Genomic DNA, 15039 nt, shown 5'->3' with positions numbered 1-15039 from the left:
CAGCACCACATACACCTGGTATGGTAGCACACCCCTGCAACATTAGCAGCAATGGCATGATGGCACACCCTATAACAGCGGCGGCGGCATGGTGGCACCCCCATCAGTAGCAGCGGTGCCATGGGGGCACACCCTTGTAACAACAGCAGCACGCAGGAGATGGATGCAGAAAGGTCAGATTCCAAAGCCATTCTCAGCTACACAGCGAGGCCGCCTTGGGATAGGCAAGACCATCTCCCAAAGCTATGTTGTGTTGAGTTGTGTCTTCCCACCTCTAATGGGGTGTTTTGTGGCGCTAGTCTTATGCAGTGTCGTGATTCTAAAAACAATCTGACCCTATGAACTTCAGAAGCAGTCTGCAATCTGGCGCCTTTACTTCCATTCTCTGGAAGGGATGTGTGAGAGGAGACAGATGAGGCTCACTGACCAGGGACAGATGAGGGCGTCTAGTGTCCAGGTCTGTGAGCACGCAGCACCCTCCCCTGTAAAGGAAGCACATGCAGAGGGGTTAGCTACTGGCTTCTTGAGCGAGGGTGGTGGAAGCCAAGGAGGGCACGTGTCTGTAAAGAACAGCAGCGCTGGGTTTGCCCCTTCAGTCTCCAGAGTGCGGAAAAGAAAAGGGGGCGGAGGCTGTGGTGAGGAAAAAAACAAAAGACAGCCTCAACTGCTGTCAGAGATTGGCTTACCACCCAAGTGGAGGCTCCGTGGCTGCTGCCCAGAGCACGAAGGAGTCACTAGTGCCAAGGCACCGACAGCCCGGGCTCAGAAAAGATCTCCCTGGGCAGGAGCCATGGCTCGGCCACCTCCCTACTGGCTCTGCCTGCTGGGGACCGTGATAGGGCTCTCAGCCACCCCAGCTTCCAAGAGCTGTCCAGTCAGACATTACTGGACACGGGGAGGACTGTGCTGCCAACTGTGTAAGCCAGGTAAGAGGAGGCCTCAGGAGGCTGGGGAGAGGCTGGTTAAAATGAAGAGAGCGGCCCGGGGTAAAGTTGAGCTCAAGCAGAGTCAGGCAGCCTGCAGAGCCTGGGGGAGTCACCTCGCCTGGACCTTGATTCCGGACCCTCTGCTCACAGGTACTTTCTTTGTAAGTGACTGTAGCCAGAACAGAACAGCTGCCCTGTGTGAACCGTGTACACCAGGCGTCTCCTTCTCTCCAGACTTCCACACCCGGCCCCACTGTGAAAGCTGCAGGCACTGTAACTCTGGTAAGAGGGGCAGGGTGTGCAAAAGGGGGCACGGGGCAAGTCCGGGGCTGCGAGGCTGGGGGAGCTAGTGGGCAGGAGCCAGAGGAGTTTCAGCAGCTTCAAGGCTCACGGGAAGTGGAGCCTTGGGCAGGACATGTGGGGAGATTCCTAGTGCTTCCTGGAAGATGTGCAGATTTGAAGGATCAGTGAGGACTCTGTAGATAGGATTGAGACGATAAAAAGGGCGATGTTCCCCGTGCAGTGGCACGTGCCCACAGTCCCAGCTAAAGGCAGGCAGAGGCAGGAGGATCACTTGATGGCAGGAGTTCAAGGCCAGCCTGACCTTGTCTCAAAAAACAAAAACAAAACCAAGATGGCTTAGTAGCAAAGATACTTGCCACCAAGCCTGGTGACCTGAGTTCATTCCCTGGGCCACATGGTAGAAGGAAAGAATCAACTTGTAAGTTGTCCTCTGAGCTCATATGTGTGCATAAGTACACACGAAAATGAAAAAGTATCATTTTCTCAGTGTGGTGGTGCATACCTTTAATCCCAGCACTCAGGAGGCAGAGGCAGGCAGATCTCTATAAGTTCAAGGCCAGCCTGGTCTACAGGTCAGGTTCCAGGTCTGCCAGAGCTGTTATACAGAGAAAGCCTGTCTTGGAGGGGGGGGGGAGAAGAGAGAGGGAAGAGAGGGTCTAGAGGGAAGAGAGAGGAGGGGGAGAGAGGAGAAGAAGAAAAGAAGAGAAAAGAAAAGGTGAAAAATGTAATTTAAGGGGGGATAGTTCCAGAAACTCAGTTCTCAGAAAAGCAACTTATAGTCAATGAGCCGCCTGTGTCCTGGGTTCCCACAGTATACATTTGCAGCCCAGCTGTTCAGAACTTGGAGTCAGGAAGCCACAGGGTAACAACCTTTTTGCACAAAAGCCATTTTGTGGGAAAAAGCAAATAGCTCTGTCCTTTCTCTTAACTTATAAATGTCCACTGTTTGCCAGTGAAGAGGTAGGATATATCTGTTTTCAAACTCTGCTGTCATGTCCCCACCTCTGCTAGGGATTCAGGAAGTCTGTGTTATCGTATCACTTCTTTAAGATGGGGAAGTTTGTGCTCAGTTCAGGACCAGTAAGGACCCCTACGTCCTAGTATTCCCAACTGAAGACAACAGCACATCACCCACCATCAGCAGCCCAGCCCCCACCGTAGTCCTCCAGGCTCCTCCCACTCTGCCTGGGCAGACCCTGCTCCAGGCTGGCTCACAGTTACTGATAGGCCGCAAAGAAACTAAGTTCTCATAGCAACTTGATCAGAATTCAGAAAAGCGGCCTTAGGACCATAGAGGAATTGTCCTGTCCTTCCTTCTGTCCTGACAAGCCTTAAGCAAAAGAAAACTGTTAAGAGTTGGCGCAGATCTTTGCTGTCCGCTGTTCTCTACATCCCTCTTCTACCTGTAGGACTCCCAAGATTGTTGTCCCACAAACAAATGCTGTCGCCTTCCAGGGAGTCACCCCCACAACCCCTTCAACCTACAATTCCAGCACAGCACCCTGCCCCCAGACATAACTGACTGCAGTTCCCAGCACTGGTCCTATACTAGACTAAACTTCCTATTTTAAGGGCAACAGATACCCACAATCAAGTTAGTCTCTGGTAAAGTTAAAAACATACCAGGAATCATAGGGACACCATTCCTAACGGCTAAAATCTAGAGGCTCCTCAAATGTCCACTGGCGGCAGAAGGGACAGACACATGCTGGGTGGTGTACCCATACAACGGAATGCTAGGTAGCCATGAGAAAGAATGATCTGTAGTTAGAGCCAACAGCATAGGTGAAATTCACAAAGGGTTGAATAAAAGAAGCCAGACAGAAGTCAGGTCACACTGCATGATTCCATCCACACAGCACAGATATGAGCACGGTTGTTTTGTGGTGACAGAAGTCATGGCAACAGCCACTTTGTGAGAGCTTTGTTAATGGGAGAGGACATAAGAAAATAGTGTTGGTTATCTGCTGTTTCTTAATGTGCTGCTGGAAATACCTGTGAGACTAATTTGTGAGTCTAATTTTTATTTATTTTTTGAGACAAAAGATCACTATGTAGCCCTGGCTATCCTGGAGCTCACACCCAGCTGGCCCCAAACTCCTGCCTCACCTGAGTGCTGGGATTAACGGTGTGCACCACCACACCTGGCGATTTTTTTAAACTTGTAATTACATTTCTTTATTTACTTGTGTGGGAGGAGCGCATGCCAGCCACAGTTTGTTGGTAGGAGTCAGGGGACAGCTTGCAGGAGTCAGTTCTCTTCTTCCAATACATGGGCCTCAAGGATTGAACCCGGGTTTGGCATTGGGTGCTTTTACCTGCTGAGCCATTGCTCTGCCTCTCGTACGGAATCTTAAACTTGGAACTTATGATGTGTATATCTCTACAGAAGTACATGATACACTAATAAAAAGCTTAAAGTAGCAATGAGTAGGAAAGGAAATCATACAATTTCCTACTTGCAGTTTCTGTTTCTGAGTCCATGAGTTTTTTGTCAACCATTCTTCAGAAACAACAGCAAGACAGTAGGTGACAGAGAGGGAGGGGAAGGGGTGGGCAAGGATGAGGTGATGGGAATGGGAAAACATGTTGTCCTTTGAGTAGGTCTCTGGCGAGGGTCAGGACAAGCAGAGACCTCAGGTCCCTAATGCCTGCTGTACCGTTTCTCCTGGCCCTCCCTTCTCCCAAGGCCTACTCATTCGCAACTGCACAATCGCTGCTAATGCTGAGTGCGCCTGCTCCAAGGGCTGGCAGTGCAGGGACCAGGAGTGTACGGAGTGTGATCCTCCCCTAAACCCGGCACTGACCACACAGCCATCTGTGGCCCCAGGCCCACACCCACAACCCACCCACTTACCTTATGCCCAAGGTATGTAGCAGGCTGCCCCTGGTCCGGTCCTTTGGGGAGAGGAAGCCCGCCTACCTCGCATTGCCCACTCCGCACTAACCCTGAGTTAGGTTCTGAGCTAACTGGTCTCCCTTCTGTCTCACTCTTGCAAAATCACAGATATTCAGCCCGGTGCATCCTGGGGGAGGGGGGTCCTGCTGTTATTCACTCTGTCTGTTTCTTCCAGAGATGGCAGAGGCCAGGACGGTCTGGCCTGTACACACCAGGCAGTTTCCTGCCTCAACTCTGTATAACCACTGGCCATGTGAGTTGTCTCCCTAATCCCCATCGCTCAGAGAAAAGTGCAGAGGGCAGAGGGCAGAGGGCAGAGGGCAGAGGGCAGAGGGCAGAGGGCAGCCACTGGGAAACCCCTAAGCATGGGGTGAGGGGTAGGGGTATAGAGCTGAGGAGAGCGTTCAGTGGACAAGGATGCTGCCTATGGAAGCATGAAATGAGGACTGGAGTCATGCATCTGCAACCCCAGCATTCAGAGGCAGAGACAGAGCCACCTTAGCTAAAACAGTCAAGTTTCCGTTCAGAGAGGAACCCTGTCTCAAGGGAGCATGCTTGACTCTGAATGCACACACAAGCACTCACTTGTGGAGAAAGAGGTGGACAGACAGACAGACAGACAGAGCAGGAGGCAAAGGAGGGGAAAGCACAATCTAGTTAGAGATTAGGAGATGGGGACTGGTCCAGCAGGGGAAGGGTGATGGTGGGGGAAAGGTCCGCTTGGGCTGAGGGACTCCAAGGTTAGACCCTCCTGCAAAACCTCTGAGCCCCCTTGCCTGTCACAGCCCAAAGACCCCTGTGCAGTTCAGACTGTGTCCGAATCTTTGTGACCTTCTCCGGCATGTTTCTTGTCTTCATCCTGTGTGGAATCTTGTTCTTCCATCAAAGAAGAAATCGTGGACTAAGTAAGAGACAGGCCTCCCCTCCTTCCCCCAGCCCACCGTCTCAGCTCTGCTAGCCACACCTAAAGTCCCAACCAACTTCACCCTACTCTCACTCCTCACTGTCCTTCCCACGCTCCCCCTTTTCTCTTCTCTTCTCACCTTCCTTACCCCCCACCCCCACCCCTGCTCTCCACTGCTGACCAAGACTGTCTTTCCACAGATGAAGATAGCCAGGCAGAGCCTGAAGAGCCTTGTCCTTACAGTTGCCCCAGGGAAGAGGAGGGCAGTGCCATCCCCATCCAAGAAGACTACCGGAAACCTGAGCCTGCTTCCTACCCTTGAGCCAGCACAGGGTGGGGCTTTCCACTGAGGCACCGCCCCGGGGGATCTCCCCTACCACCCTCATCAGAGCCCTTTCCTGTGTACACTTGACAAACTGCACTTCTGAGACTGATAGCGACAACAGCAGGATCCCCAATGTGTTTGGTCCAGCAAACTTGGGGCAGCCCAGGCTCTGGATATAAAGCACACTTATTATAAATGAAGCCCTACAGCTGGCAAAATTACAAGCTGAAAATGGCCAGCCACTCAGCAGTGAAGAACACACATTGTTCTGTTGGAGGACCAGTATTGTCATATTGAATGGGCCACCAGGGGAAGCCCTGCAGAAGCCCTGGTTCCACCTGCCAGAGAGACACTATCTACAGACACACGTACTTCCTGCTTTGGTTTCATCTTCTCTAGAAGTCGACGCTGCTGTGAGCAAAGTAGAGAGTGTGGCTTTCTCTCGGCTTAAGTTAAAACTGTAAATAAACTCGTTTTTCTAGTTCTATATACACTGTCCTTTTCTCTCAGTGTGGGCAAGCATCAGAACCCAAAGTCGGGCCTTATGGTCCAGGGACTCCAGTAATAGTTGTGGAAGCTCTACAAGCTAGTTCCTGTCCTACAAAAAAAAGGGGGGGGGCGTTCTGGGAAGAAGGCATGAAGGGTGAGTTCCAGCACCCCTCAACAGAAAAAACAAAACCCAGAACTCACATAACAACATAAGAAAACAAACAAACAAACAAAAACAAAAAGCTGGATGTGGCCCTGTGTGCTTGTAATTCAAGGGGCAGCTGTGCCAGGAGGGCAGGGATAGGTCACTGGCACTTGTTGGCCACCAGATAATTCCAAGCTCAGAGAGAGACCCTATCTCAAAATAAGGTGGAGTGAGTAAGGCGGCAAGATACCCAAGTGTCCTCACTGACCTCCACTCGCAGGATGACTGCAGAGCACTCCCACACAAGTGTACACACCACACACAACACAATTTAAAGTGAAACCCCACATGGTAGTTCTCCCGCTTCCTGAAACCCCGACCCCACAGTCAGGCCACACCCCATCCCATCACGGGTCTGGATCTGGACGGGGAGTTGTCACCAGGGCTGATCAACAGATTTCACAAGGACCTAAAGGATGAAGGGTCCAGAGCACAGGGGATCTCTCTTCGGGCTCCATCCCTTCTCGGGCTTCCTCGTGGGGCTGATGGGAAACAAAACGAGGTGAAGATGTCGGGATTTGGGGTTTCTTGGGCGCGGGGCCAACAGAAGAAGAGTGAGGAGGGTTCTGGCCCCCGCTGCCGGCTTCAGGTGACTTAGGCTGGCGAAGTGAAAGTGAAAGAGGACTCAGAGGAAGCGCGCTGAGCACCAGCGGCCAGCGAGTGAGAGGGGCTCAAAGGAGCCCTCTCTTCAGCCCGCGACCTCTTGCAGAACTGTGGAGAAGGCAGCCGCCGAGGAAGAGCCTGAGAGCAGCCTCCATGGGCTCGGAGCCCAGCTGGTGTCTGCTGCTCTGTTTGGCTCTCTCTGGGGCAGCAGGGACTGGTGAGTGTCGCGATCCGGTTAGGGGGTGGGGAAAGGAAGCCTTGAGCTAAGGGAGTCCCGGGGAGCCACCTACCCAGACCAGAACAGCGACAGACACATCCGATTGCTTTCTAAGCCCAGTGGATGAGAGGGTTACGGTCTGAGAACACGAGCACACACACACACACACACACACACACACACACACACACACACAGTAAAAAGGGGCTTCCTGTATGGAAGCGGCAGGGTGCCACCATTCCATGGGAAAGGGCACTGCCCCTTAGAGGAAGAAGGGGCTTCTGGGGGCTAAGAAGTCACCTGGGAGGCGACTCCTGGAGTAGGAGAGGCGAGGCCGCAATGGCAGAATGCAGAACCTCTGGGCAGACTGGGAAATGAGAAAATGGCTGTCAGTGTCCCTAGGAACAGCAAGTGCCCAGCTCCTCTCCTCCATGGCAGCATTTGTTCCTTTATTTTTTACTAGGAATTCCTTTCAAAATTTTTCCTTGTATTCCACAGTTGGACTATAAAATTTTTAAAGTATAAATCCCTCTGACTCTGAGCAGGACAGATCCAGAACTTAAAACAGTTCACCGAGTAGCTGCCTGAGTAGCAGGTGCCTCCCCGGAAGTTGGGTTTTTAGATGGTATGACACCAAGACCGCAGGACCCAGGGGCGACTTTACCTGCTGACCAGCCTGTGGCTTGGGAAAGGGCTGGGAAGCAAGTGTAGAGGAGGAAGGTGACCTCCTCGCTTTCCCTGCAGAGCCCCCCACAGCAGACCGACGCTGGCGAGCCACCGACATAGTCTTAGACTGCTCCTTGGTGACGGATGACAGGCATCGAGGGGCCTTTGGCAGCAGTGGGGACAAGCAGAACGCTTTGCTTGTGCTGAAGCAGGTGCCAGTGCCAGATGATGGCTCCCTAGAAGGCATCACCGATTTCCAAGTGAGCACAGTGCCCAGAGATGACACACCTAGTATCTTCGAGGCCTCAGGTAAAAAGCCTTCCTTCCTAGCGTCCTCCATGGGGTCAGCCCAGTTCCCAGTCATATCTACCCACACCTGATTCCCACCTGCCGGGTGTCCATCCAGCATCCGTTCTGTGTGTCACCCTTCTCCCCAGTGGACTCCGTACAGATTCCCCAGGCAGAGGCCTTGCTCCATGCTGACTGCAGCGGGAAGGCGGTGACCTGCGAGATCTCCCAGTATTTCCTCCAGGCCAGACAAGAGGCCACTTCTGAGAGTGCAGCTTGGTTCATCAGCAACATGCAGGTATCTAGAGGGGGACCCAGTGTCTCCATGGTGATGAAGACTCTAGGAGATGCTGAAACTGGAGCTGTCTGGCACCCTACACTGAACCTACCTCTGAGTCCCCAGGGTACTATAAGGACTGCAGGTAAGAAGACAAATTCTGTTACGTTTGCTTAGTGTGTGTGCGCGTGTGTGTGTGTGCGCGCATGCGCGCGCGCATATCACAGCACAGGTGGACATCAGAGGACGCGCTGTGGGAGTGGGTTCTTCTCTCTACCGTGTGGCTTCAGGAACTGGGCTTGGCTGCAAGCCCTTTTACCCACTGTGCCATATCAATAGCCCCAAGTCTTCTTTTCCTTTCTCTTTTTTCCTTCTCTCTTTCTTTCTTCCTTTTCTTTTTTCTCCTTCCTTCCTTTCTTTTCTTTCTTTCTTTCTTTTTTTTTTTGGCTTTACGAGACAGGGTTTCTCTGTATTGTTTTGGAGGCTGTCGGTCTAGCCCAGCCTCGAACTCACAGAGATCCGCCTGCCTTCGCCTCCTGAGTGCTGGGATTAAAGGCGTGCGCCACCAACGCCCGGCTTCTTCCTTTCTTTTTAGTTGTGAGAAATGGGATAGAAGGCAGGACAAAGTCTGTAGTCTATCACGTAGGTCCTCTTGGGTACCCATAGACCTTCATCTTTTCTTTCTAAATATCCTGAGTCCAGAGGAGAAGATGCTGGGAGATCCTTACTTGATCAAGGGTCAAAATATAAAAATCATCAGGTATTTTCTTCAAAATGGAGAGATGACTTTTATCTCACTGGGCCTCACGTGAAAATGACACATACTTTGTCACTGCTCTCTTATTTAGCCAAACACCTATTTTCTCCCAGTAAAAAGTGAGCGTGGTCTGGTATTTCACGGTAATTACAGCAGAACACGGGAGACAGAATTCCTTCTGTACTCTTATTAATCAACCCCAGTCCTAGGGGAGGAACTTGGTCTTGCTTAAACTTGATGTGCCATGCTTTGTTGACACCCATGGGAGACCTGCCCCTTGCTAAATGAAAAGGGGGGGATGCAGAGTGGGGAGGGACAGGAGGAGAGGAGGGAGGGGAAACTCGTTGGGATGTAAAATTAATGAAAAAATTTAATTAAAAAGAAAGAAAGCCAGTCCTTGCTCTCTCCCACTCAGCACCATCTGCCAGGCACAAAGAAATTGAAAACATGATGACAGGTGTCTGAAGTCCAGGTTCACATTTTGCCTCCAAAAGGAGACAACCCAGCACGTAAAAAGCTGAGCAGCTGGGAGTTAGTGGTGCACGCCTTTAATCCCAGCACTCTCAGGAGGCAGAGGCAGGCGGATCTCTGTGAGTTCGAGGCCAGCCTGGTCTACAGAGTGAGTTCCAGGACAGGCTCCAAAACAATACAGAGAAACCCTGTCTCAAAAAAACAAAAAAAAACAAAAACAAAAAAAAAACCAACAAACAAACAAAAGGAGACAACCAAGTTCACAGAAGATGGGGGAGGGGTTCCTCTCCTATCCCGGGGAACCCCTAAAACATTAACCTTTATTATTATCTTGTCCTGTACTGAGGATTGAACCTAGAGCTTTGCACATGCTAAACAAGTACTCTACCACTGACCTACAGCTGCAACTCCTTTTTCAGCTTTTGTTATGAAATGGGGAACTCACCAAGGTGCCCAGGCAGGCCTTGAACTTATGTTCCTGTCATGCCTCCTGAGTCACTAAGAGTACAGGTAGGCACTACCACTCTCACTGCCCCTACAGCCCTCTCTAAATGAACCCTGACACATCAGAAAAGATGTCCAGCATCTCCCACAGGCCTTATGTGGCTTAGAGCTTCTCCCATTTTGAGATTATTCAAACCTACAAATAAAGCCATTTGTGGTGGCGCATTACTTTGATCCCAACACTCAGGAGACAGGGGCAGATAGATCCCTGAGATTTCAAGGCCAGCCTGGTCAACAGAGTAAATTCCAGGACAACCAGAACTGTTTCACAGAGGAAAACGGAAGGAAGGAAGGAAGGAAGGAAGGAAGGAAGGAAGGAAGGAAGGAGGAAGGAAGGAACTACAATTAAGTGAGATAACATACATCCACACAGCCTTGACCTATTTCACCAGGTATTCATCTTGTCATACTTCCTCTCTGCCTCTGCTAAAACAGAGACCTAGTCTCCCCTTGAACTGACTAGACCATAGGTAACATATCACCTCACCTCCAAATGTCCCTTTCCCATGTACGGTTATAACTTACAGCTGAAAGTCAAGGCCACTGGGTTTCACGATCACCAGACAGTGAGCCCAGAGGCATATGATGGCTGGGGAGTCAGCTACTCACAGTGACAAGGGGTCCGGGCATGTAGAACTTCGTAGTATTTTAGTCACGGAAGGAGAATTAAACGGGACAGCTAGGTGGGGTTGTGCGCATGTACGGTCCTAGCCCTGGAGACTGAAGCCTGTGCCATGCCACCCTTGCAGAGCCCCCGCTTATTAGCAGCTCCGTCGGACAGGAAATGAACTCAATCAGCGCCACTGTCCAGGCAGGGGGCTGGAGAAGCTGTCTGTCCACAGCTCAGAGGCCATGTGACCTCCAGGAGGGAAACAGCCCACAAGCCACGCTGTTTTCTCTCTACAGTGGAGTTCCAGGTGACATCAGACACCCAAGCCCTGAGCCGTCCGCTGGGGTCCTCTGTGTCCCTGCACTGCAGTTTCTCCCTGGCACCAGGCCTGGGCCTCGTCGGAGTGGAGTGGCGGCTGCAGCACAAAGGCAGTGGCCAGCTGGTGTACAGCTGGGAGACAGGGCAGGGGCAGGCTAAGCGCAAGGGCGCCACACTGGAGCCTGAGCGGCTACACGCGGCCGGGGACGCCTCTCTCACCTTACCCAACCTCACTCTGAAGGACGAGGGGAACTACATCTGCCAGATCACTACCTCTCTGTACCAAGCTCAACAAATCATCCCGCTTAACATCCTAGGTAAGGCCTGGCCTTGGTTTCTGTGGGGATAGGGAAGCCTACTGGGAGTCTTTTCCAGACTAGAATCCAAAGCCAAAGGGAATTTCCTGAGAAAAAGAAGGCATTCCCACAACCTAAACACCATCTCATCCTGAAGGCACAGACGGCACCAAATAAGGAGTCCCATTGAGTGCCAAGATAATTCCCCCAAGAAATAACTAGTCCAGAATCTTGCAGCGCTGACTGGTCACCTGTAATTTCAGTTCCCTAGAGCACTTCCTTGAGGGGACCTGCAGGTGTCTAGGCTGGGAAGCAAACCATGAAGAAAAGAGAATGAAAACTCAGTTCACACTGACTTTGTGAACCTGGGTCAGACTTGGGGAGTCTGATATCAGGCAGATTGTTCCCAACAAATTTAAACACAGTATAATTGGGAAAGAGTCCCCTGTAATACAATCCCCCATAATTACATCAAAACTTCGTTATTTCTTCCAGATTCTAGAGATAGGCTACCTGCATTAGCTTAAAGGCCTAAGACTACACAGTTAGTGTAGAGGTCATCCAGACTGTTGGTCACATCTAGTTCTGGTTGTGGGAGCTGGAGGGAGCCTCTGGCTATCGGGATCATTGGATTACTAGCCACCTCTGGTCTTGGTTGTAAGAGCTTGATATGGCCTGGCCCAACACATGACACATGTCACAAGGCTGTTTGTCATTTCCAGTTCTCAGCTTTCTGGGTGGAAAAACAGTTTTCTCATCTTTCCTATTGGAAAGACAATCCTGTATGCTTACCATTCCTGGTTTCTCTGGAGATCTGTGGGGGCAAGGACTTCCATGCTCTGTTCCCAACACTTCCTGAGGGGGGCAGCAGCCAATCAAGGGCAGGCAGAAGCAACAGTTCTGAGCACAGCGTGCAGTCACTGGCTTGCAGGGGTAATAAGGATCAAGCCAGGGAAGTATGGCTCAGTAGTGTAGCACTTGCTAGTACGTGTAAGACCCTAGGTTGATTTTCCAGCTCTATAAAAAAGGTAAAGATGTATGCTGGTCTGTCACTGACTTTATCATTCCAGAAAATGCATCCTTTTATGACCTGCATCCAGACAGACCCTTACCCCAACCCCTTGGAACACTGAGAAGTTTCCATCTCCACAGCCTACCCTCACTCTCAAGAGGCCACAGGCTCCTCTGCAGGCCCTAATCAGATGCCTCCACAATCTTACTCCTCATTCTCTCTCCAGCTCCCCCCAAAGTGCAACTGAACTTGGCAAACAAGGACCTGCCAGCCTCCCTCATCTGCAGTGTCACCGGCTATTATCCTCTGGATGTGGTGGTGACATGGGTCCGAGAGGAGCAGGGTGGAATTCCAGCCCAAGTCTCTGGTGCCTCCTTCTCCAGCCTCAGGCAAAGCATGATGGGAACCTACAGCATCTCCTCCACTGTGACGGCTGAGCCTGGCCCCACAGGCGCCACTTATATCTGCCAAGTTACCCACGTCTCCCTGGAAGAGCCCCTTAGAGTCAGCCTGAGGGTTTTCCCCCACACAGGTACTGGGAGTGTCCCATCTCTTCCTGCTTCCAGGTCATCGTCGGCCTCTGCTGACGCTCTCACACTGGCTCTGTTTCACCTGAATATAAGTGCACCATGTGCATGTAACACTCACAGAGGTCAGAAGCAGGCATCAGACCCCCTGGGACTGGAGTTACAGATGGTTGTCAGCCACCATGTGGTTGCTGGGAATGGATCCCCAGGCCCTCTGCAAGATCAACAACAGAGCTCTTAACTGCTTAGCCAACTCTCCATCCCTGATATACTTAACTTTTAAGTATGATGTCACACATTACAACTATTTATTTTTGGAATGGGTCTTATTGTTGTCATTCAGGCTAGCCTCAAACTCCTCTGTCCAACCCATCCTCCTACTCAGCCTCCTAAGTAGCTGGGACTACAGATACCATGACCATGTCTAGCACTCATCTTATGTATGAGTAAGCTGGTATTTTCAGACACTGAGCAGTTTGCCCCAGGTTCTCTACCAGTAAATAGTGAAAGAGAAAATGTAGCCAGCAGGCAAGCTGAATGCCCTTACAAGTTTACACCCTATAATCTAGATGGGCCACACACTAAAGCTTCATTCCAAAGGCCACAGAATATTGCAGTTTTACGCAGGAAAGGGTATGAACCTCAAAATGAAAATATCCAAGAGCCCAAGACATCATTTAGTTGCCCACCAGGCTATGCGCTTCCCCAAAACTAAAGTTTTGTTTTAACTCACACTATTCCCAGCTGTTACTTGCTATGTAGCCTCGGTCTCTTCTGTGAAACACTTTCAAATGTCTAAGGTAGAGTGGGGAGGGATAGTGGTGTGTGCCCATAGTCGAAGCACTAGAAGGCTGCAGCAGGGTCTAAGTTCAAAGCCAGGGATGACCAGGGAGACCCTGCCTGAGAACTACGAAGTCCTGATGTGAGAAGAGCCAGACAGTAACACATAAATGCGACAGTCTTGAACAAGTGCAGGTGCCGCTGTGTGCAGGGACCCAGGGCCTCCTGAAGCTTCATAAGCACCCACACCAGAACTCACCTCCTATGGGGAGGGGTGCTCTAGGGGGAGGGGTGCCCTAGGGGGAGGGTGCTCTAGGGGAGGGGTGCTCTAGGGGGAGGGTGCTCTAGGGGGAGGGGTGCTCTAGGGGAGGGGTGCTCTAGGGAGAGGGGTGCTCTAGGGGAGGGGTGCTCTAGGGGAGGGGTGCCCTAGGGGGAGGGGTGCTCTAGGGGGAGGGCTCAGCACGTGGTACTGTGCTCCTCACCCCACAGAGCAGAGAACAGCCTTTGGAGTTGTCTGTGCCAGCATCCTCTTCCTTCTCGCACTGTTGTTTCTGGGACTTCGGAGACAGCAAGGTGAGTCTGTAGATCAACCCACTCGTAAGCACCTGCCCACCCAAACCAAGCCCGTTGTTCCGAGTTCTGGATGTTTCCACTGTGTCCCCAACACCCCGTTTGAACCCAATCTTGTTCTCTTTTCTCTCAGTTTCTTTGCCAAGGCCCACCAAGACTATGAGGCACTCCGGGTAGCCGCTCTCTTGCTTCCAAATAAAAAGTGGAGTTCCCATGTTCTAGCTACCAAAGGGCACCCGTGCTGAGGTGTGGGACTGAAAAAGGCCTGAAGGAGACACCCCATGTAGGAGTGAGGTACTCGTCCTGGTCTGTACAGGTCTCTGCCTTCCTTCCCTGTTGAGAAGATCCTGGGCAGATGGAAAAGGAGGCAACAGCCAGGCGTTGGTGGCGCATGCCTTTAATCCCAGCACTTGGGAGGCAGAGGCGGGCGGATCTCTGTGAGTTCGAGGCCAGCCTGGTCTACAGAGCGAGTTCCAGAACAGCCTCCAAAACAATACAGAGAAACCCTGTCTCGAAAAAACAAAAAGAACAAAAGAAAAAGGAGGCAACAACAGGAGGGCAGAATTATCTGAGTGAAGGCTAACACCAAAGTCAAAGATGGGGAAGCAGGGTAGGGGCTGGCCACCACTCACACTCTTAACACTGTCAAAATAAAACACTTTGTGTCTACAGAGCGAAGCTTTTCTGCTTTCTCCCTGTTGGTCCCAACAGATCCCTGGGTCCCCATTCCTAGCTGCTCCAACATGCAGTTTAAAGGTATGAAGCAGAGGCCTACCAGGGCTACATCCCCACTGTGTATAACCAGAAATTAAAGTTCTGACCCTGCAGACAGCTGCCGGGAGTTTTATGAGAGGTTTCTTGTGCTCATTTATATGAAGCATATTGTAAATACAGTACACCTCAGCATATAAAAACTGGACTATGCAGTCTATTATCAAAAAATAAATAAATAAAACTGGGAGGCTAGAAAGATAGCTCAGTGGCTAAGAGCACTGCTTGCTCTTCCAGAGGACCTGGACTTGGCTTCCAGCACCCACCTGGCAGCTCCCAACCATCTATAACTTATTCTAAGGAATCCAGTGCCCTCCTCTG

The 15039-nt window shown here is 51.2% G+C and overlaps 2 protein-coding genes across 3 annotated transcripts; both read left to right on the top strand.

Annotated features, from left to right (window-relative positions):
* The first annotated feature begins 665 nt into the window (after positions 1-665).
* On the top strand, positions 666-5844 carry Cd27 (CD27 molecule). Of its 2 annotated transcripts, XM_021235264.2 has the most exons (6): positions 667-926; positions 1077-1208; positions 3919-4098; positions 4304-4381; positions 4914-5033; positions 5233-5844. In XM_021235264.2, exons 1-6 carry the CDS (start codon positions 791-793, stop codon positions 5352-5354), a joined length of 768 nt encoding a protein of 255 aa, XP_021090923.1. In that variant the 5' UTR covers positions 667-790; the 3' UTR covers positions 5355-5844. The 2 variants fall into 2 exon arrangements, with proteins under 2 accessions (XP_040593553.1, XP_021090923.1); XM_040737619.1 differs by lacking the exon at positions 3919-4098 and having other exon boundaries at positions 666-926.
* A 578-nt stretch (positions 5845-6422) lies between these two features.
* Tapbpl (TAP binding protein like) lies at positions 6423-14618 on the top strand. The gene is made up of 7 exons (XM_040737618.1): positions 6423-6871; positions 7616-7846; positions 7975-8247; positions 10741-11079; positions 12297-12602; positions 13867-13950; positions 14081-14618. Exons 1-7 carry the CDS (start codon positions 6808-6810, stop codon positions 14122-14124), a joined length of 1341 nt encoding a protein of 446 aa, XP_040593552.1. The 5' UTR covers positions 6423-6807; the 3' UTR covers positions 14125-14618.
* The last annotated feature ends 421 nt before the right edge of the window (positions 14619-15039 follow it).

This window comes from Mesocricetus auratus, unplaced genomic scaffold (genome assembly GCF_017639785.1).
Source record: "Mesocricetus auratus isolate SY011 unplaced genomic scaffold, BCM_Maur_2.0 Super-Scaffold_100676, whole genome shotgun sequence".
NCBI classification, from domain to species: domain Eukaryota; kingdom Metazoa; phylum Chordata; class Mammalia; order Rodentia; family Cricetidae; genus Mesocricetus; species Mesocricetus auratus.
Note: the sequence above shows the minus strand (reverse complement) of the source record. Positions and strands in the feature narration are given on the sequence as shown.